Source organism: Clytia hemisphaerica, unplaced genomic scaffold (genome assembly GCF_902728285.1).
Source record: "Clytia hemisphaerica strain Z4C2 unplaced genomic scaffold, Clytia hemisphaerica genome assembly, whole genome shotgun sequence".
Lineage (NCBI taxonomy): Eukaryota > Metazoa > Cnidaria > Hydrozoa > Leptothecata > Clytiidae > Clytia > Clytia hemisphaerica.
The window spans coordinates 829,931-850,027 of record NW_027104615.1 but is presented as its reverse complement, the minus strand read 5'-3'; the positions used below and the strand labels follow the sequence as shown (position 1 = coordinate 850,027).

At 34.9% G+C, this 20,097-nt stretch overlaps 2 protein-coding genes across 5 annotated transcripts in view; both read left to right on the top strand.

The window, feature by feature from the left end:
• LOC136824612 (putative leucine-rich repeat-containing protein DDB_G0290503) overlaps positions 1-9,064 on the top strand; it is a 37,280-nt gene extending 28,216 nt beyond the window's left edge. For all 3 annotated transcript variants that reach the window (XM_067080603.1, XM_067080601.1, XM_067080600.1), the window contains 18 exons: positions 56-139; positions 444-527; positions 744-827; positions 1,214-1,381; positions 1,640-1,723; positions 2,041-2,208; positions 2,590-2,652; positions 3,727-3,836; positions 4,113-4,187; positions 4,509-4,570; positions 4,787-4,818; positions 5,285-5,355; positions 5,666-5,768; positions 6,696-6,764; positions 7,066-7,152; positions 7,668-7,706; positions 7,941-8,027; positions 8,429-9,064. In XM_067080603.1, the coding sequence (XP_066936704.1) occupies positions 56-139; positions 444-527; positions 744-827; positions 1,214-1,381; positions 1,640-1,723; positions 2,041-2,208; positions 2,590-2,652; positions 3,727-3,836; positions 4,113-4,187; positions 4,509-4,570; positions 4,787-4,818; positions 5,285-5,355; positions 5,666-5,768; positions 6,696-6,764; positions 7,066-7,152; positions 7,668-7,706; positions 7,941-8,027; positions 8,429-8,527 (1,569 nt within the window). In that variant the 3' untranslated portion in view covers positions 8,528-9,064. The remainder of the gene's footprint in view (positions 1-55; positions 140-443; positions 528-743; positions 828-1,213; positions 1,382-1,639; positions 1,724-2,040; positions 2,209-2,589; positions 2,653-3,726; positions 3,837-4,112; positions 4,188-4,508; positions 4,571-4,786; positions 4,819-5,284; positions 5,356-5,665; positions 5,769-6,695; positions 6,765-7,065; positions 7,153-7,667; positions 7,707-7,940; positions 8,028-8,428) is intronic.
• Positions 9,065-14,731: 5,667 nt separating this feature from the next.
• On the top strand, positions 14,732-19,506 carry LOC136824623 (uncharacterized). 2 transcript variants are annotated; one of them, XR_010849134.1, is made up of 6 exons: positions 14,732-14,903; positions 15,145-15,414; positions 15,991-16,260; positions 17,838-17,924; positions 18,996-19,119; positions 19,353-19,506. XR_010849134.1 is itself a non-coding variant. In XM_067080613.1 (4 exons), the coding sequence occupies exons 1-4, from the start codon at positions 14,777-14,779 to the stop codon at positions 16,444-16,446; spliced, it is 681 nt and encodes a 226-aa protein (XP_066936714.1). In that variant the 5' UTR covers positions 14,732-14,776; the 3' UTR covers positions 16,447-16,872. The 2 variants fall into 2 exon arrangements, 1 of the variants encoding a protein (XP_066936714.1); XM_067080613.1 differs by lacking the exons at positions 17,838-17,924; positions 18,996-19,119; positions 19,353-19,506 and adding an exon at positions 16,433-16,872.
• The last annotated feature ends 591 nt before the right edge of the window (positions 19,507-20,097 follow it).

The following is a 20,097-nucleotide window of genomic DNA, read 5'->3' as shown; positions in this document are numbered from 1 at the left end:
TACCGTCCTCAAAAGTGCAAATATATAAACTCGGTATTGAATTTCCTTTATTTAGCTACGTGAGCGAGAGAGCTCAAACAATCAACTTCACACGGAGCTGGAAGCGAGCCTTAAGAAAAATAAGTCATGCTTGGAAAAGGTGCGTCAATTCTTTTTTACTTTTCAATGGACACAAGGTTTTCATTTTTTTCTAATCCTTTAAAAATTTAGTCCGGTGCGGTTTTTCAGGGTAAACTAGTAGTTTTTTACTTTGAAAGTAATATCTCAAAACTTGCATCAGACGAAAGTTATATTGAAGTTCCTTGCACGAATATGTTTAATTTCATCGTCAAAATTGCAGTTCATCTTTCTTAGCTTTTAAAAGATTAAAGGATCCTGCTAGCAACCTGAAGACTTAAAATGCAACGGTTATAATCACCATGATAATATTATCGATTTTTCAGGTCGCCTCTCGAGAAGCGGAGGTTCGTGTCTTGAAAGCTGATCTTCATGCCCAACAAAAGAAATGCTCCCATCAAGGCAAATATGTACGTATTCACACGTAAAAAAGACCCTTTTTTTGACTACCTTTAAAACTCGTAAATGGGAAGGGAAGACAGTAGTCGAAGAATTAAAGACCGCAGTAAAATACACTACAATTGTTGTACAAGTGTCACATTTTTTATAATTTAAACCATAACTTCTAAGAATTTCTCCCACTTGAATTCAGTTTTGTCAAATGTGCCTTGCTGTTTTTCTTTCAGTTGAAGAGGAACAATGAACAAATCGATCGTTATGAGAAAGAGATCAAAAATCTCCAAGACACTTCTCAACAAGCTTTATCAAATGTAAGTTACAAATCTCCAAGACACTTCTCAACAAGCTTTATCAAATGTAAGCTCTAGTTTAGACGGCCGACTTTCTGCCCTGCCTATTCTAATTGTTAGAGTAGGCAGAAAGAGGGCACAAAGTTGGTTGTTAAAATCTTTGCTTGGAAAGGTTTGAAAGAAGACATTGCATTGACGTCAAAAGAGGGCTATGCATCTCTTTAGACGGCCCACTTTATGCCAACTTTAGTTCACAATTAGAATAGGCAGGGCAAAAAGTGGGCCGTCTAAACTAGAGCTAACAAAGCGAACTCCTTCTTATGAAATGTTGGTCATCTTTATCGCGGGGTAAAGAAAGTGTCGACAGTTTGACGAAATTATTAAAATACTTTACCTTTTTTACCTAGGCTTCAACACAAGAAACGAGTTTAGAACGTTTGACCATGGACTTATCTCAATGTCAAGCTAAATTAGATGAATGTATGGACCAGTTAGCCAGGAAGTCAAAAGAACTGGTGAACGTCAAAGCAGACTTGGTCACACTACAGCAAGATTATGCTCAAACAGAGCAACAGGTTCGTCATTAAAAATTCCTTTTCTTTTAAATATCTTTCCAACCATTTAGAGGCTTGATACACTTTGGCTTTTGGTATAAGGTCGGAAATTTTGTGCTCTTTCTTTTGGTTGATTTTGATTATTTCTAAAAGCGCTTAATAGATCGTCCATGTAGTTGCACATAAATTCTGGTTATATATGAGCTAGGTCCCCATCTACTGTATTCACACATCGTTGCCTTTAAGAATGTTCACATCTTATTTGCTCTTGATTTTCAGAGCTCATTCTCTGACAACAAAAACAAACGATTAAAAACAGAATTGAAGAAATCTTTAGAGAAAAACAAGTCAACTGCTGCAGAGGTAATTATAATCGTCAAATGAATTTTAAAGATGACTCGAGTTTAACTTTAAAAGTTTAGAAGGTTAGGTCTTCCCTCCTCTGATATATATTGCAATTAAGAAAACAGAATATACCGTAAGAATAATACTTAATAAATTATCGAATAATAAACAACTTACTTACAATTGTAAGTAAGTTCTTTATTTCTTGATATTTTGCTCGAATTTTTCCGAATTTTTTTGACCACTTTGTGATTCCATTCATTTCACTTTACTTGATAAATTAGAACTATGTTCTTGCTATCTATAAAGTAGTTTCCTTAAAAATTCAAATCTAGATGTCACAGCTCATACAGAACATTTCTGAGCTGAAAATCCAATTACAATCAAACTTGGACGAACGAGGCAAATTGAATCATGATTTGAATAAACGAGACGAACAGATAATTACGTTGAAGGTTGATTGTGCATCTCTTGATGAACGATTAAAACTAATGGATGAAGAGGTTGGTTATTTATTCGTCATTATTCCTGATATTTCACCTTTGTGAGAAACGGTATTAAGTCATTGAATTCTCTTTCAAGCTTTAAAATATCGACCCGGCTGCAATGTGGTGCTATGCGCGTGGAGCATATTGTATTGAACCATCGTTTTGTCAACTCCTCATGGGAACACAAAACGCCTTGTTATACTTTTTAAAGATAGAGTCAATATTTTACGTTGGTAGACAAGCAATCAAAGACATTTCGATTTTTTTCACGTGATCCACAGCAAGCTATCTAACAACTAAACAATGAAGGAGCGGGGAACGCCGAACTTTTTGTTTTAGGTGCTGACGCCTTGACCATTATTTGTTTTCAATTTCTTTTCCATTTCTTTTCCGTAGAACGATCGATTGAAGAATGAGTCATTGCAATTGAGTCAACAACACCATCGCACAATGGAACAGGTATAAAATTATTGACATCAAATAAAGTAAGATGAATTATATTAGGGGGCCAAGCCTGGGGTTCCGTGACATCTTTTTTACGACCTAGCCATTTTTAGTCTATTCCAAAGAACAGTATATTACAAGATATTTTTGAGAGGGTGGACGCGGATTAGGCCCGGGAAAACTTTTTATGATCGAAATAGTGATGCCATAGGCAAAACTGCAAGGGAAAATAAGGGTAGGGAAATAGCTTATTTTCAAAAGTAAAAATAAACGAAAATGATTGGTACCATCTGAAAGAGCATGAAATTCTGAGCAGAAAGTTTTATTACAACAACTCTCTGACTAAAACACACAGAGAAGTACAGCCGCTTTAAGACCAACTAACTGTCAGCTCTACTCAACCTCGTCCGCGTGTATCCCAGGCTTTATTTACGTTACTTATGGACGCCAGAGAATATTATCTAGCGCTATCAGTAAGCATCAAAAAGCTGATAATACGCAGGGAACGAGGTTGAGAGTTGTTGTAATACATTTTTTTGCCCAGAATTTCATGCTCTTTCAGATGGTACCAATCATTTTCGTTTATTTTGACTTTTGAAAATCAGCTGTTTTCCTACCCCTTATTTTTTCCCCTTGCAGTTTTGCCTATGGTGTCACTATTTTGGTCATAAAAAGTTTTCCCGGGCCTAATATGCGTCTTCCCTCTCAAAAATATCTTGTAATATACTGTTTTTTGGAATATACAAAATGGTTAGGTCGTAAAAAAGATATCACTGGACCCCAGGCTTGCCCCCCTACTATTATAGCAATAGTTGAGATATTTAATGTCATGGTTTTATAGTAAAACTCATATTAATAAACCTTTCATTATATTTACTTTTTTCAAGAATACATGAAAATGCTGATGAAGCTCTAACCGGGGTTTAGATAACAGCTTTCGCACTGACCTGAAAAACTATATAAAAGGGCTCCGGCTATTAATGTCTTAATGTCCTCAAAAAGTGCAAATATATAAACTTGCTAATTAGGTTACGTTTGAAAAGTTATATGTAACATTCCTTTCCATTTCTCTTTTCCTTTCTTGGACAGCTACACCGAACACAACAAGAATTATCCGCTGTCAAAGTGAACGGTGACCGGTTGACCAGAGAAAGTGGAATGGTGGTCGAAAATATGAACACCTGGGTTAAAGAACAGAGGTTTGTACCATTCTGTAGTATCCTAGATTTTGAGTAAGATATATAGTTATAGTTAATTATCTGCATTTTGAGCCTCACTAAGTTCATTTGACGTAAAACGATACTTTGGTCATCTGGCATATCAGTGAAAGTAAAAATTCTATCACCATGCTTCCCTAATAGTCCTACGGTATTGTTTTAAATAATAATCTCTAAAGAATCTAAAGATTTTATTCTTCAAAGAAATTAAGTGTCTACACTACTCAAAACTACCTCAACATCTTTTTCCACACGTAGACATGGGAACGAGAAGCTGGCGTCACAACTCGGTCAACAGAAAGACAAGATATTTGAATTGGAACAAAGTAACAGGTACAAATTGAAATTCGTCTCCTTCTTTCTCGTTTGCTTCACAAGTAGTGGTTTATTCAAATTCATGGATAGTTTTCTTAAAATTCTTGATATTCATGACGTAATCTTTTATACGGAAACACCCGAAAACACCGGGAGTTTGTCACCAGTTTTGAATTTAAACAATGAAACTGGTGGCAAACGCCCGTTGTTTTTCGTGTGTTCCGTATAAAAGATTACGTCATGAATATCAGGAATTAGGATTTTCACTCCTCCCACAAATTCTCTCTTTCACAACTGACATGCTTTACTGTAAATGATTTCAAATGTTTTCGTGTACAGGTCACTATCAGATGACAATGGTCGTTTGAGAAGCCAGAATTCTGGACTCCGCAAAAGTATTGGTAAGAATTATCCCTACTTTTGATGGACGGAGAAACTTTATTTTCTCCAATACTTAAAGTTTTTACTTTTTGAAGCATTTATTGCTTGGTGAGGAATATTTCGATGGAACTTTTTAATCATGGACTTCTATCGGTGATTTCTTGCATACTAATTCTTCAAAGTGGATCATTTCCAAATATATTCTTTATCTGTTTCATTTGTGTTCTATTTTATAGATGAAAGGAAGTCGGAAAAAGAAAAGTTCGAGGTATATGACAACAAGCACTTTTCCAAAATATTAATTGCTAATTTTTGACTAAAACCACGCATGTTTTGTAACCTTTTCAATAATCAAAAGGAGTATTTACATTGCGGAAATCAAAGAGATACCATCATTTTGTTAAAGGGATTATCAGATGATTTTTGATATTTGGTCTAGAGATACCTTTTATGGTCCAGAGAGACACCTCTAAATCATTTGACCCAATTTTTTTCCAAAGCTGAGATATTTGACCTTAAAATCTCTAAAAATGAGTCTTTACACAGTCTTTACGCTGAATTTCTATTGTTTTTAAGTAAAAATTTGAAAAGTCAAAGTCAGATATCTTAGCTTTGGAAAATGATTAGGTCAAAAACTTGGAGGTGTTTCTTAGGACCATAAAAGGTATCTCTAAGCCAAATTTCAAAAATCATCTGATAATCCCTTTAAACCCCAAAACATTGTACTTTTTCAGAAACAGAGAATCCACATGGCGGAACTACAAGTCAATATAAGAGAACTACAAGGAAAACTGCAAAATATGGAGTGAGTAGATAGTATTAATGAATGGAAAAAGCCATGAATGAATCAAATGTAGTAATTTACTTTTCAATAATAGAAAGTGAAACCAGAGGTTTTAACAACGTTTTGGCGTGGTTAGAATTTTAATAGATGATCTGCTTTGTAGCGAAAAGTTGGCAGTGGATATATGTGCGGCCCGTGTCCGTCGTTTTTAACGCTCCTAAGATGTCCCTAAATGTGAAAAGAATCATAAAAGCTCTAAATTACCTCTTAATTCGCTTAATAATTCACAACAACTTTTTCATTCCTCAACTAACTTCTTGAATATTTGCAGGGAAACGTTGCAACAAGAAAGGTTAGAAAAGAACGAACAAATGAATGAATTGCAAGTTCGAAACAAATCGAATGTTGACACAATACAACAGCTTCATCAACAGGTAAAGAAGTCCGTCCAGTTCGCATTTTGATAATAGTTTTTTACAAGTACTTTGTTTGTTTCATTGTTTTCGATAGTGAAAAGAAAAAGTTTCGAAAAAACGTCAAAGATTATTTACAATCAGTGCCATAACATATTGGCACTTTTGGCTTATTTACCATTTTTCGAAAATTGAAGTTCGAGCGAGAATGTCAATTTCAGGGGTTCAACTTGATTTCATCGATTATTTCGATCTGGGAGGGATTTATTGGTTTCTAGGCTATATTTCAAGCCCTACTGGACCATTTTTGAACTTTTGGATCCTCAGATCCTAAGGTCCTAAGTGTTAACTCTAGCGTTAAAACTCTGAGTTTGAACTCTACCCTTCGAACCTACTTTAAAGTACTTACAAATTGATTGTGGTTTCAAAACTTCCCGGTGGATTTCCCTTTTGTGCCAAGTATTTTGTCACTGATTGTAGATGAATCTGGACGGGACTAAAATAGATCTTATCGGAGTTTTTGATTTTTCTAAAAAAACGATGCATTGTGGTATTGTTTCGGGGGTATTACAATAGAAATCTCTTAGGAATTCCTCGAGGGAATTCTATTGTAATACCCCTGAAACAGTTCCACAATGCATCGCAAATCAAAAACTCCGATAAGGTCTATTTTTCAAATAGTTTTCTTTTTTTGAGAATGAGTTTGTTAATTTTTGAGAATGAGTTTGTAAATTTTTCTCAACAAGTAGGATTTTAGGATCTTGTTTCAAAACTCATTCTTTGACATGGGTGAATAGAATGCAATTGATTGGATATTAAGCGATTGATTCTACTTTCATGAGAGGATACTAATCGAAGCTCGATGCAAATATAGAAAGATTATACTCGTTGGAAAGATAATCAAGTACAGCTTTCATTGATGAATCTCTGAACAATTTTCTCTTTTAGTTGAGCGATCTAAATAAAGAAAATATTCGGCAGCGAACTTTACTGGAAAGACAGAGCGCAAGTCGGAAGGTATGATTCGCGATATCTATCAAATATGAGATTCAAAAGTTAAATGTTTATTTGAGTATCGAAATTGGAAGAAACTTTGCTAGTTTTTTCCGAATATCGATATCCAAAACGGAGCTTGAAAAGTTTTTTTCAATTGCCACACAATGTTGTTTTAACGTTGCTGTTTTGGATGTTAGATTATTGTATTAATTTGCTGTGATTTGTTGCCGTGATAACGAATCACGAAAACTTAATACCCGGCTTGGTTTTAAAAATCAGTTATAATGAGAAGACTACTAATCATTTTCTTTCCTTGTCTTAGAACTTACAATCTCAGCTGCGATCAAAAGAAAATGACTTTGAATTGCTGAATCGAAGTTACAATGAGCTGGAATCCACTAGTTACCAGGTAAGTGAAACTACACTAAGTGAAATAACAGTAGGAAATGGTGAAATTTTGGTTCTATTGTTCTTTTACAGGGGCCACACAGCATACACGCTTTTTTTTATAAAAATGGTGTTTTTTTCATTTCATGATAGACATTCTTAACTTTTTGGGGAAAATCATCCTGAAATATTCTTACAACATTCTTAGGTTAGGACCCTAATTTATTCAAACTAGATTTAACATTTAATGCATACATCTAAAGCATAAAATGGTATTTTTGCGAAAGTAGTGAGTCTTACTTGGGGGTAATTGGCAATTTATAATTGAAAATGCTCTAAAAATGGTATTTTTATTCAAATTCCATGATGGTGATATTCTTAGCATATTTTTTGGCCAATTTCATCATGAACATTCTTATAAAGTATATTCTTATAAAAAAAGCGTGTACATGCGCATGCAAGGTTGTTTTTTACACTTTTAAGATTTATTAAAGAAACAGTTTTCAATAATTTTGTTTTTGTATTTCGTACTTTTAGAGTCGAGGATCATATGGACCCACTACAAAAAGCAGCAAGGTAATACTACTGGTGTGCAAAATTAACTTTCTCTTCTAAACTGTGTTTGATATAAATCACTCTTACTGAAAACTTGACTTTACTATGCCATATACATTTCAGAATTTTATGTTGAACGGTGAATAAGAATTCGGCTAATATATTCTAAATTTCGATCTGTGAATGGGTCGTACCATGACAGGTTAAACTTCAAATATGGTTTTTCATAGATATTTTCCTTAACTTTTCTTCTAGGTTGCATCAATGCTTGAAAAGGAGCTTGATAAATCTCAAAAAGATAATTACAAGGATAAGAATTATTGGAAAGAACGAGTTGGACAGGTATTACCCCCCCCCCCTAGTGTTACATGATGTCAGCAATCGAATGCATGATATTTTGAGAAAAAAAGGAATTCCCTGCCAAGTTTTAAAAACGATTTTTTAAGTTAAACCTTGGCATCTCAGGATTTAAAAGCTCAAGATAGCTCCAATCAGGCGTTTGAACCACAAGGTGACAAAATGAAAAATATACGAACTAACTTCTTCCGTCTTTAAACAAGTGAGATCTTGAATAAGAATTCTGAAAAGGCTAAATTTGGGCTAAAGAGTTGAAGTAGTTCCTTTACAAAATCAATAAGGGTTTGAGTACAGTTACAATATAGTAAAAGCTTTCTCAACTGTTGAATAACCTTGATGCAGTAAAAAGCATTGTTTTCTCACCCTTTGTCTGCTTATATTTTCAGCTCTCCAGTAAGTTGAAAAATAATGAAGAATATTGGGCGAATCGGCTTCGAACGCAAGATCTCAACAACAAAGAATTCGAATCAGATAGTGACTTTTGATTGTTTTTGATTTTCAAAAGGAGAACGTTTCATTGGTTTAAAGAAAACAATAAATTTAAAGCTAATGGAGAACTGGGCTTCGAAAAGAGATAGTAAATTCTTCTAGGTTATGAAAAAGAAAGATAATCATAGGGGACAGCAATGCATGTTCTTGGGCTTGAATTAGACCAGTAAAAATCATGAGCAATAAAAAGACTTCCTTGTACTTTCTTCTGCTTTCAGTTGAATTAACGTTCAATATTACTTGTTTCTCTATCCCCTGCTAGAAAGCCCACTTCGGAGTCATCATTTTCTATAACTTTCTACAGATTTTTAATATTTTAATCGGGACAAAGTATTTTAGTTAGGGTTATATATACAGTACGAATGTGATTTTTTATTATTTTTAACAATGATACGATTTTATCAAATATATTTCTTAATATACACTTTGTAAGAATTTTTCCTTTTTTTATATACATATGTACATAGATTATATAGTATTATATAGGATGTGATGTTGCAAAGTTTTATTAATCAAGAAAGTGTTCCAAATTGAAATCCTTTTGTCTTCGAAATTTAGTACCGAAATTATACGCAATCTCTTAATGTATATTAAAAGTTAATTTTAGCGAATTGGCAAAAATTAAGTAAAAGAATTGAAGTGAAGCAAAATTAACTGTGAATTTGTACTCGATTCGAGTTTAATTAATCTGTACAACTCATCGCCAACTTTGGCTCGTTCTCCTACGCAACTCCTATTTTAGCAAACGCCCACTGCCTTTTTGTTCCCGCCCCCAGTATGATTAATTAACAAATTAGTTTACTAGTCTAGTTCCCTGCTTGATTTCACTGGTAATTGGATAAAAAGAAAGGTGAAAAACGATCGAACCAGATACCAGATCAAATTCGATATCCTCGCTTTGAGTTAACGTGCAGGTGCTTTACGCGAGGAAGTGTTCTCGATTTTACAACCTCGCCCCGTGACGGTTTATGCTATTTATTTTATATAGGATGGAAATTCCCACGACTATCAAAATAGTGAGAATCGAGGTGGCTTAATATCAAATAACATATAACAAGCCCGCACTTTGGGTTCCCTGGGTCCGAGCACTAGTGAAATGACTAGGCATACTGCACTAAAATCTGTCTCGTAACTTTTAATGAAACTCGAATTATAGGTAGCGGAAAATTGGGGCTGGGAATAAAGCCACTTTCCCCCCCCCCCATCCAAAACGCGTGATTCGCTTGGTTTTCAGTCAAAACGCCGAATTGAAACTAAAACCTATCGCTTAAATCTTAAGGCTTCACTTATGACTTATTCTTGCTTGAGAAAGGCCGGTGGTAGCATCAAGCACTTCTCACTAAAAAGCGGGATTTTTCACAAACGGGTCAAGGTTGTTTAGGCTGGTAGCTTTAAGTCTCTCTGTAGCAAAGCTGTCAAGCATTCTTCTTACATTTTCCTATGAATTTGAAAGTGAAGATTTTCAAGGGACTTTAATTTCTTGTGATACTGAAAAATTGATATAAAACACCATAACTAAATATATTGAAAAGTATTTCAAGAAGGTTACAAGAACAAAAGAAATACAAATATTTATTTTGTTTTGACGCATGCGCATTTTATTTTTGTACCCGCGTTGTCTTCCAAAACCTTTTGTTTCGTAGTTTGCTTTCATATTCTCGAGCCATGGACTTTTCACTACATTCTGTCGTGGAAGTGTGAGAAAGGTTTCCAGAAACCTCTAGAATTGGTAAGACCATGAAGATTTAAATTTCTTAAATTGTTCTTATTTTTTGGCTTTTCTGAGGGAAAAGATATGCTCCGATATTTTGTATTTTAGGGGGAGGTGTTAACATACATGATTTTTTAGGATGTGAGGGTTTTTAAGGAAAAATCAACATAAAAGGGGTTGCGGAACGACCGTTCCGTTTTCGCAAAGCGAAGAAATTTCGACACTAACAAATTATTTTTATAAGTCAAACTTTTATTGATAATGTTTTCCAACTCAACTCTTTTTTATAAGAATTTTATAAGAACAATACGAGGCTCAAAAATTAAATACGCCGGGTTTTGAGCAATTCAAAAACAATTTTATAAAATCAATCCAAACCAGTCCAAACTAATTTTTTCAAGAACCTTGCCTTGCAAAATAAAATTGGAAAACTTCTATAATTCATATAAGTATATTAAAGCAATGCTATTACTATTTATCAGGCGGTAATAATAACAAGCGTTATCTACAATCTCACGTCAAAGAGTTTATGAAAATATAAGTTGATTCGCCAGTAAAAAACACTTTTTTGTGAAAGATATCTTGTTTGAAAATATATTCGAGCTAGCATCAAAAGTAACATATACTGTAGGTACTTTTATCATTTAAGTTGTCTTTTGGGCTAAAGTCATCAATCATGCTTTTGTTATCACTTTATCGTACAAATATAAACCGGCATTATTCTAATTGATGATGATCAAGCTCCAATGTTAAACAAAAATCTCTCGAGAGTCAGCAAGCGATAATGGAATCAACAATCAATCAAGCCAAATCAAAATGTTTCCATTATCGAATAAATATTGAAGAAATCTTCAATGACGAAAATAGCAACTAGTAATTATCATTTTGATTCTGCTTTCCAGTACAGTCTTCTCTTTTGTCTCGTAAACATTGCACGGAATAACATGGAACTGGCACAATTTATATTCAGCAGTACCATTTTATTATTCTCCATCAATCACAATCTGTTCATACAGTCAACAGTCATAATGCTATGTATAATTTGGTTTTATGCTGCTTCTTTGTTGTGCACGTACGTTCACCCACCAAAACTCTGAAACACTGCTGATTCAGCCAGTCGGCCGATCGCATCACATCAATCAAGCTCCTTCACCTGAACCCTGAAGACAGAGGACCCTGCCGACGCACCGGACTGTCCGGTGTATTTGTCCGGTGGCAAAAAGTATCCTTTCGCTACACCGGACGCAATAAGTCCGGTGTCAGTCCGGTGTTGCATACAGGGAATTTTGGACGCCGGACATTTATGAAACAAAAAATTAAGAAACACCGGACGCACCGGACTGGTCATGTCCGGTGTTTTGATTGTCCGGTGGAAATAAATATCCTTCTCTGACACCGGACATACGACTTCCTTAAGTCCGGTGTAGAGATTGTCCGGTGGTAAAAAGAATTCTCATTTTACACCGGACTTTCGCGTGTCCGGTGTTCGTTAAGTCCGGTGCGTCGGCAGGGTCCTGAAGACAGAAGAGATGAAAATAATTATAGTTAGAGTAAAATGGAATAAACACACGACCCATATGCATAAAAATAAGCCTGTGGAAAGAAAACATGGCCATATGATATCCATGAAACACATGGCCGAGAAAAAAACATTTGTTTTGTGAGATGAAATCCAATTTAATACAAAAAAGTCAACACAAAGAAAAGGTACTAATGTAACATTCCAAAGGTCGTTGAAACTGTAAAGGTGAAAAAAAATTAAGATTTACCTTTCAATGGGCCATAATCAGTCCAAAAGTTAATGCGTGCACCTCAAAAACCGAAGAGATTCGTTGGTTTTCAAGGCCATCTTTGTTGTTTTGAAAATGAAACGCAGAAAAAAAGACTAGGCCCAGACATCTGGAAGAAGCGGGAAAAAAGCAAAGAAGATAAAGCTTTGACACTCTTACTATTAATTGTACAAAAGTTGCAATTTTAATCAAAAGTCTTACTTTATAATACTTTTGATATCAATCATATTCTATTGCAATAAATATTTTTACAAAACAGATACTTTTAATAGTGCTACAGAAAATTGATCCCATCCAACACGAAGCAAAGTCGATATGTCACCGGACGATTTTTTTTGAAAATTTCGTGCATATACAAATTTTTTACGCCACACGCCCAGATCTAGAGAAAGGATGCTACACTCCCTTTCGGGCGCTTCGCGCCCTCAAAACGGTCGTTCCGCAATAAGCTCTCAAATTATTTTAACGCCCCCTTATACTGACAGCTAGGCTAGGCTAGGCTAGGCTAGACTTACCTCTTTTCTGAGTTTGACAAATCCCCAAGATTGGCAAAGAATCACTTTTTTTACTTACGGCTTTTCTCTTTGACCTTTGGTTGGTTTCTTTTGTAGATATCAATGATCTAACCAAATCAAACGAAATTCAATTGTCAAATGTAATCAAATCTCAACAAACCAGACTCTTCCAATAACTTTTTCCCTTCGGTAACCATTGGATGGGCTGAATTTTGAATATCGATTGATTCCTACTATACTATAGCTAATAGATCAGTCTGGCAAATCCTCTCAATTGCATGCTTATGTTCCAAGGCCGTAAGTGCGCAATTGCACGGTTATCAAAATGGCAGAATTTTTAAGTGTTTAATTTATACAGGCTTATCGAAATTGTTCTGAAACGGGCGGTAAGCGTTAAGCAAGATTGACGGGTGACGGCTTTTGCGGTAAGCGTGCAATTTTAAAATTTCCTATATTTTTGACACGCAATTCCTTCCGGAAGCTCTGTTGAATTTCAAAAGCCTAGGGCAGTTTTACTCAAAATTTATCGTAGAAGAAGATTCCGTAAAAATGGATTGCCCGTTAAACCATGCCTTCGCCCGAATTAGAGAACTCTGAACCCCTTGAAATCCCTAAGCAATTTCAACCGGGGCGGGAGCAGGCGTAAATTATAACCATGCAATTGCGTGCTTACGTCCTCGGACAGTTACATCAATATGCCTTCTTACCTGTCTTTAAAAATATAAATAAAAGTAATCACGGAAAAGGACGCAAAAAAAAAAGACATAAATTGTGTGAGAACAGAGTAATCAAACTCGTTAGAAAAAGTACCATTAGAAGTCATAAAAAATCAACCTGAATAAATGCAATCGGAATCCCAGAGAACTTCATAATTCCCCAAACAACATTACATTACTATGTCAAACTCCCATTACATAAATTTTACAATTACGTCAGAGTAGACTACGCTCGCCACCGAAGAGGTTTATTTGGAAAGGGTAATTACATTTTATTGTTCGCTTCTTTTTTAAAGATTGGCCGGGTTGGAAAAGTATGAATTTCTTTGTACATATTTTACCTACCCCAAATATTTAGGAGGCTGAGTTTTAAACGAATCGTCAAGTTGAAACGAACGATAAATGTATCAAGGTCTGTTTTATTTACCCCCTGGTGACTTAACAAAAGAGACTTAACTTGATGTTACAGTCCAATTATTGAAAGTTTGTCTCGGCCTTTTTATAATGAGCTAGACATACGTTCTCTGATTACGCAATTTTCATATTGACATTTTCGAGGCATTTTGATGTAACTGTCGGAACATAAGCGTGCAATTGAGAGGATTTCCCAGACTGTAGATCCATAAGATTTTAAGAGTGGCTCAATCGATTCATCAAAATCTATAGCCAATCCAGACGGTACTAATCAATAAATTTTATCGAAGTAATCTAACAACCACTTATCGATTAACAATCGAATGCTGAGTACCAAAATTTCAAAAAAATTGTGAGTATTGGATCACTTTCTTAACAACCCTTCAAAGACTCGATAACCGTTCGAGTACTTTGATTGTTATTGATTACTTTGATAACCAATTACTATGATGTATCCTTAAGAAAAAACAAAAAACTGACCTAAAACCAAAGCACAAAAGGAAGCCCCACCATAAAGATCAACTCCCTTATTTCCCAGCCATTTCCACTGCCATTTTGTGTGCCTTCGCCCTGGGTTTCCTCAAATAACTCATATCGCGCATTCTGATTGGTCTGAGAAAACGAAAGTAGTTTGCGCGTGAATCCCGTGATTTAATTGGCCGAAGTAAGCTTGGTTTCAGATTATTTTAACGCGCTGCTACTGGAAACATATTTGATAAAATCGAAGGCTGGAAAGTACTCAATACAATCGAAGGTATTCAATATGATCAAAGGTAATCGAAAAGTAATCAAAATGTCACTGACCACCTTCTATTATTATCGATCATTATTGATTACTTCGATCACAATCGAACGTTCGATACCCAAGATTTTAGAATATAGGCTCTGAAAAAAATCTGTAAAATCCAATTTTTTTCTCGAGTGCTTCTGTTTGAAGATATGATGTCAGAAAAAACCGGCCATCTATAAGATTCTAAAGAGAAGAAAGTCAAACCGAAAAACACTCAGCTCAGTATAAATTGAGTTTAGTGGACGGAGATAACATTTTAATACTAACAAACTGTGATTCAAACTTTAGGCTGATAACAAAAATAATACAATGGCTGATACTGAAATTAAATATACAGATGAAGGAAGAATCAAACTTTACGTTGGTTCTTTACCCTTTGACACAAGAGGTCCAGACCTTCATGAAATGTTTTCCAAATATGGAAATTGTTCAAATGGTATATATTTTTTCTAAACCTTTTTTATAGTTGTCAATAATCCAGGAAGATTTGGCTTTTGTAAGAACTTTTCCAAGTGCAGAGTAATCATGATTACTATTGTTATTTTTATTTTTGGTTGCTTGTGTCTCTTTACTAAATTGGTAAATTAAGATCTTTTGATTTAATCAAGTTAATCAATCTTAACTAACCTTCTGATCTAAAATCAATTTCATTAATTTTAAAATCTCAAAATTTTCAGCTAATGTTGTTATGGAAAGAGAAGACGAAACCAGATCAAGAGGTTTCGGATTTGTTGAATTTGATACCCTAGATGAAGCAACTGCTGCTATTGAGGGATTGAATGAAACTAAACTTGGTCATCGTAATATCATGGTACAACATGCTGGAAAACCAGCTAGCGGAAAACCTCCACAGAGAAGAGGAGGCGGTCGGGGTGGAGGCCGTGGATTTGGTGGCCGAGGAGGTGGTTTTAACAACCGTGGTAGCAGAGGTGGATTTGGTGATCGCGGTAAGTTTAAAGTTCTCCTGTTTCAACCTTGTTTAGTTCTCTACTCCTGGAGATCCTTCAAATTAACCTTGTCCTTGGTTAAGTGTCCTTCAGTCGTCTGATGCAGGCTTTTCTCCGGATTGGAAATATACCGGGAATCGCCGTCTTTGCAGATTTTTTTGTTTCAAACAAAAACATTATTGATAACAATGTCCACCATTAAGCATGATTCAATTGTCAATAGAGCTGATTTTTGAAGCTGGAAAGCTGTATAAAACAAATTTTTGTTTATAAAATTATTATGTAGTCATAGTTTGTAACAAGCTAATTGAAACAATGGATCATTGCAACTCAAAATATTATACATTATTTCTTTAATATTTTGCCTACCCTTGCCTGAAATCTAAGTCTCAAGAATTGCTAATTAAACTATGTCTCGTATTTTTGTCAATTTTTTTAAATCATTTGTTTTTTTATTCAGTCCCTACTATACGTTTCTTATTTTACTTCCTTTTTATATGTTGATTTATTTCTGTCTTTCTGCTTACACTTTGAGAAATAGTTCAATCAATTCACAATATCCCTAATTAAACATAGGTGGTAGCCGTGGAGGTAGCCGTGGAGGTTATAACAACCGAGGTAGTGGTGGTCGAGGAGGCCAACGTGGCAGTTATGGAGGTAGTCAAGGGGGTGGTTACAATCAAGGTGGATACAACCAGGGAGGTTATGGTGGCTACAACCAAGGAGGAGGTTATGACCAAAGTGGTGGCTATGGAGGAGGATACAATCAAGGTTATAGCCAAAGTGGTTACAATCAAGGTGGCAGTTATGGACAGCAAGCTGGTGGCAACCAAAATCAAGGCAGAAGTGAGTAGAGATTGATCTACAAAAAGTCCTTTTATAAGACATTTAAAAAAGCATGTGCCTCATAAGATTTGTGTCTTCTATCATTGAAAACTTTTCCTCTCATATTGGATTTATCTGTCACAAGAAAAATCTTTACTATTTTGTTCACAATTTCCATATTTGTACTTTTAAGGTGACTGGTACTGAGTGGTCTCAAATGCCTCACAATGAACGCAGCCTATTGTTATCAGCCTGGCCTGGCCTCAATAAAGTTTATAAAAGGATGAAGGAAATCTTATTCATCAGCCTCTGGTCTGAATAATCTTTATCAACTTCCAACAACTATCAAAGTGGCCGCATCAATAATACTACTGAAAGGCCTTTATCAAGAAGACGGACTTAGAACATCTCTATTATTCCAGTACCATTGCGATGACTGTTCGATACTAATACAGAGCACTGTTTAGTATAACAACTCTTATTCCTGGATTATTTCACTCTGTTTAATAGTTTTATATTTTTCCACCGGAGGCCTTTTTGTATATAATTTGCTGGGATTTATACCTTGATCAGTTTTTTTATCATTTTAACAAAAGAAATTTTATTTGGTCTAAAAATTGACAAAAATATTTATTTCTTCCATCACCATCTATTTTTAATTCTAAGGGTTTTCTTTACCTCTCAAACCTTCAAATGTTTTGATAATCTTTAAAAACAACCTTTGGTGCAAACTTATTTTTATGGTCTATCGAGTCCCAATATTCTTTGAATAGTGTTTTTTAATCCTTAAAAATGCAGCACATGTTTCCACTGATTATAAATTTGTGGTTACATAATTACTCAACCAATATTTGATAAAGTAGTACACCGACCCCTTTTTCACAAAGCATTGACCAACTGAGTTTTTGTACCAATCCATTTACTCTACCTTCCCAAAAGATGATATCATACTTTGCCCTTTTGTATTTTGAAAACTATATGCAAATAAATAGTATAGATACAGATAGATAGATTCGTGGACTAACTCGTAATTTGGAGGACTCGCTGGACTGATAACTTGTGGACTTCAAAGGTAATTATCTCAATCAAATTAAGAATTATAGATGCCATAAAATATTGCTGCCATTATGAAAATCAGGTTCTTGCCATATACTAACATTCCTAATATTCCTGTCAATGTAGGGATCCCATAGAATGCACCCCCCCTGAGCTTGGGGGGGGGGCTAAACCAATTTTGCTTGATTGGGGGCCGTATTTTTCGAAAAATACTGGGGGCTAGCTTGCTAGGGGGGGCCAAGTGTTGTGTAATAGAACTGGGGGCAGAGCTGATAGGTTGAAGATATTTTATCCCTCTTGAAAAAAAAATTATAAAGGTTCTGCATGCAAAATTCCTTTGATATTTTGCTTTGTGAAGGTGGGGGCTATGTTTCTAGAATTTAGCCGGGGCTTTTTTCTTAGCCCCCCCCCCCCTCCCTGGAAAGTGCTGGGGGCTGGACCTCTCTGCACAATATGTGATCCCTAAACTCTTATGCTCTGTTACTATATAACCAAAGAAAATCTGCAAGCCTTCTTCCTTATCAGTATTTTCTGTCTTTTAGCTTCTTGAGAGGAAAGACGTTGCAGAACATGATAATTACCATCAATGAAAAGGCTTAGTTTCATTGACAGCTATTGTGGCGTTACATGTAAGATTTTAACATAATTTTTAAACACTCAATAGTAAAATTTCTCTCTGAATAAGCTTAAACCGCAGGTAGGTAGGTGGATATATGACTCATTTCGAGCTAGTACTCATTGAATTTTGGTATTTGGTAGGTAAAATGGGGGGAAATTTTGGTGAATCAAAATAGAAATTTTGCCAATTTTCTGAAGAATTCCTGAAAACAATCAGGTTTCACTCATCAGATATTTTTTAATTTTCATACACGCTTTTTTTATATAAGAATAGTGTACTTTGGATGAGGGTTAAGTATTCTTAAGAAAGTGCCAAAATTGAGGTTGAAATATTCTTAATATATTCTTACTTTTTTAGACTTGACTTTTTCAAACATGAGAAATGATCAATTTGAGAGTTTTGGGCTTTTGAGTGAACATTTGGGTTAAAATTACATTTTTTCCTCGAAGCTTCAATTTATCTCTAACAAAGGAAACAGTTTTTTCTGTTAACCAAATACAAAATGACTGTATTCTTATCAAATTCTGTGAAATTCACCTTAGAGAGGGTATTCTTAGGGTATTCTTACGATTTGGCCAATTTTCTAGTCTTATAGAAGATATTCTTATAAAAAACGCGTGTATTTTATAAATTTGACGAATCGAATTGTTGCAAAAAACTTTCCACGTTTTAAGCTCCTCCACATTTTAAGAAGCTCTTCCACATTTTTGTGAGCTAAAATTGACTGATAGGTATTACGAGATATTTTCCCAGGGTTATGTAGCCGTATTTTCTCTGGTATTGGGCTTCTAATTAGGGAGTGGTTAGTACATAGGTACTAAAAAGGGGGTGGTGGTACCTAAGAAAATTTTTTCTGAAAATCAGGGTTAGTATCCTGCGGCTACACCCCCTCCCCTTCCACTCTGTTTACACTACATTGAAAATATTAGACCTTTTAGAAAATATCCATTCGAAAACTCTTTAATCTTGGAAAATCTCTGGTATCTTCATAACCCTGGTCGATTCCCATTCCAATCGTTTCTTTTTATCGCTGACCAGCTAAGACTGAAATGTTAATGTAAGTCTCTTTCTTCCAATGTAGGTTCATTATTGACGTTGTGGAACATTTCAAAGAAAACAAATGCTTTGACGCAGCCAGATGGATAGCATGAGCGGTGGTTCAAATAATGAAAACTTTTTGCTCGAAGAAAAATGCTTATTTCAAGGTATATATATTATAATAATATTTTGGATATAAATATTTCAATAAATAATTTTTAAAACTTCCATATGCATTGTTAAAAAGGTAATGAAGTAAGTAAAGAGTGTATTGAAGTAGATGAGACTAAAGAATAAAACTGAAGTGGAATGAAACAGAAAATGTTGAAAAGGGCTTGAAATTTACCTATCAATTTCTTGATGTTCAACTTTCCTTATGTTAATTTTTTTCTCTCTTTAGTACCATTGCCCAATATGACACCGATTGACGTCCTAACGAGACAAAAAATATACCTGCGTCGGAGCATATCCCGAACAACCTTACAAGTTATCTTTGTATTGTATTTAATTTTTCATTTTTTAACAACAATGAAAATATATGGTCGAAGACTTAATCTTCTTTGCCTTTATTTGTATTGTTCAGAGTCATGGTTTTGTCCATGATTTTTAGTCCCTCTCAAAACACGAATCACCTCTCTTTGATATAGGGAATGCTAATCGTGTATAAAATTCGCCTCCGAGAGTTACCCTGAATTTGGATTGGATTTAGAAATCTAATGATTGTATTGACCTCTAGCCATTCAAATTTAAAGATCTCTGTTATCAGGCCAAGCGAGTTTCTTAAAACTCAAAAACACAAAGACGGGGGTAGCTCGGACGGAAATTTTATACACAATGAGCATCCCCTATATTAAAACATATCAGAGATGCTTGCAGCCTACCCCAAAGTAGCAAGGGCTCCCATTTGGCCCTTGACAACAAGTCTCTTCTTCTTTTTCGTTGATCATTATCATCTTGAATTTTCGGAAAAATTATTTTGATAACTTTTGAAATATTTATGCAATTGACTTGAAATTTTGCAAGACAACTTTTTTCACTTTACTTTTTTTTTGGTCAAATTTTGTGAGGCAACTCCGCGTGACATGTAATTTTGGGGCAGAGTGTAATTTTTTGCCACCTGTTGGTATCGTAGACTGGTCCAAAAA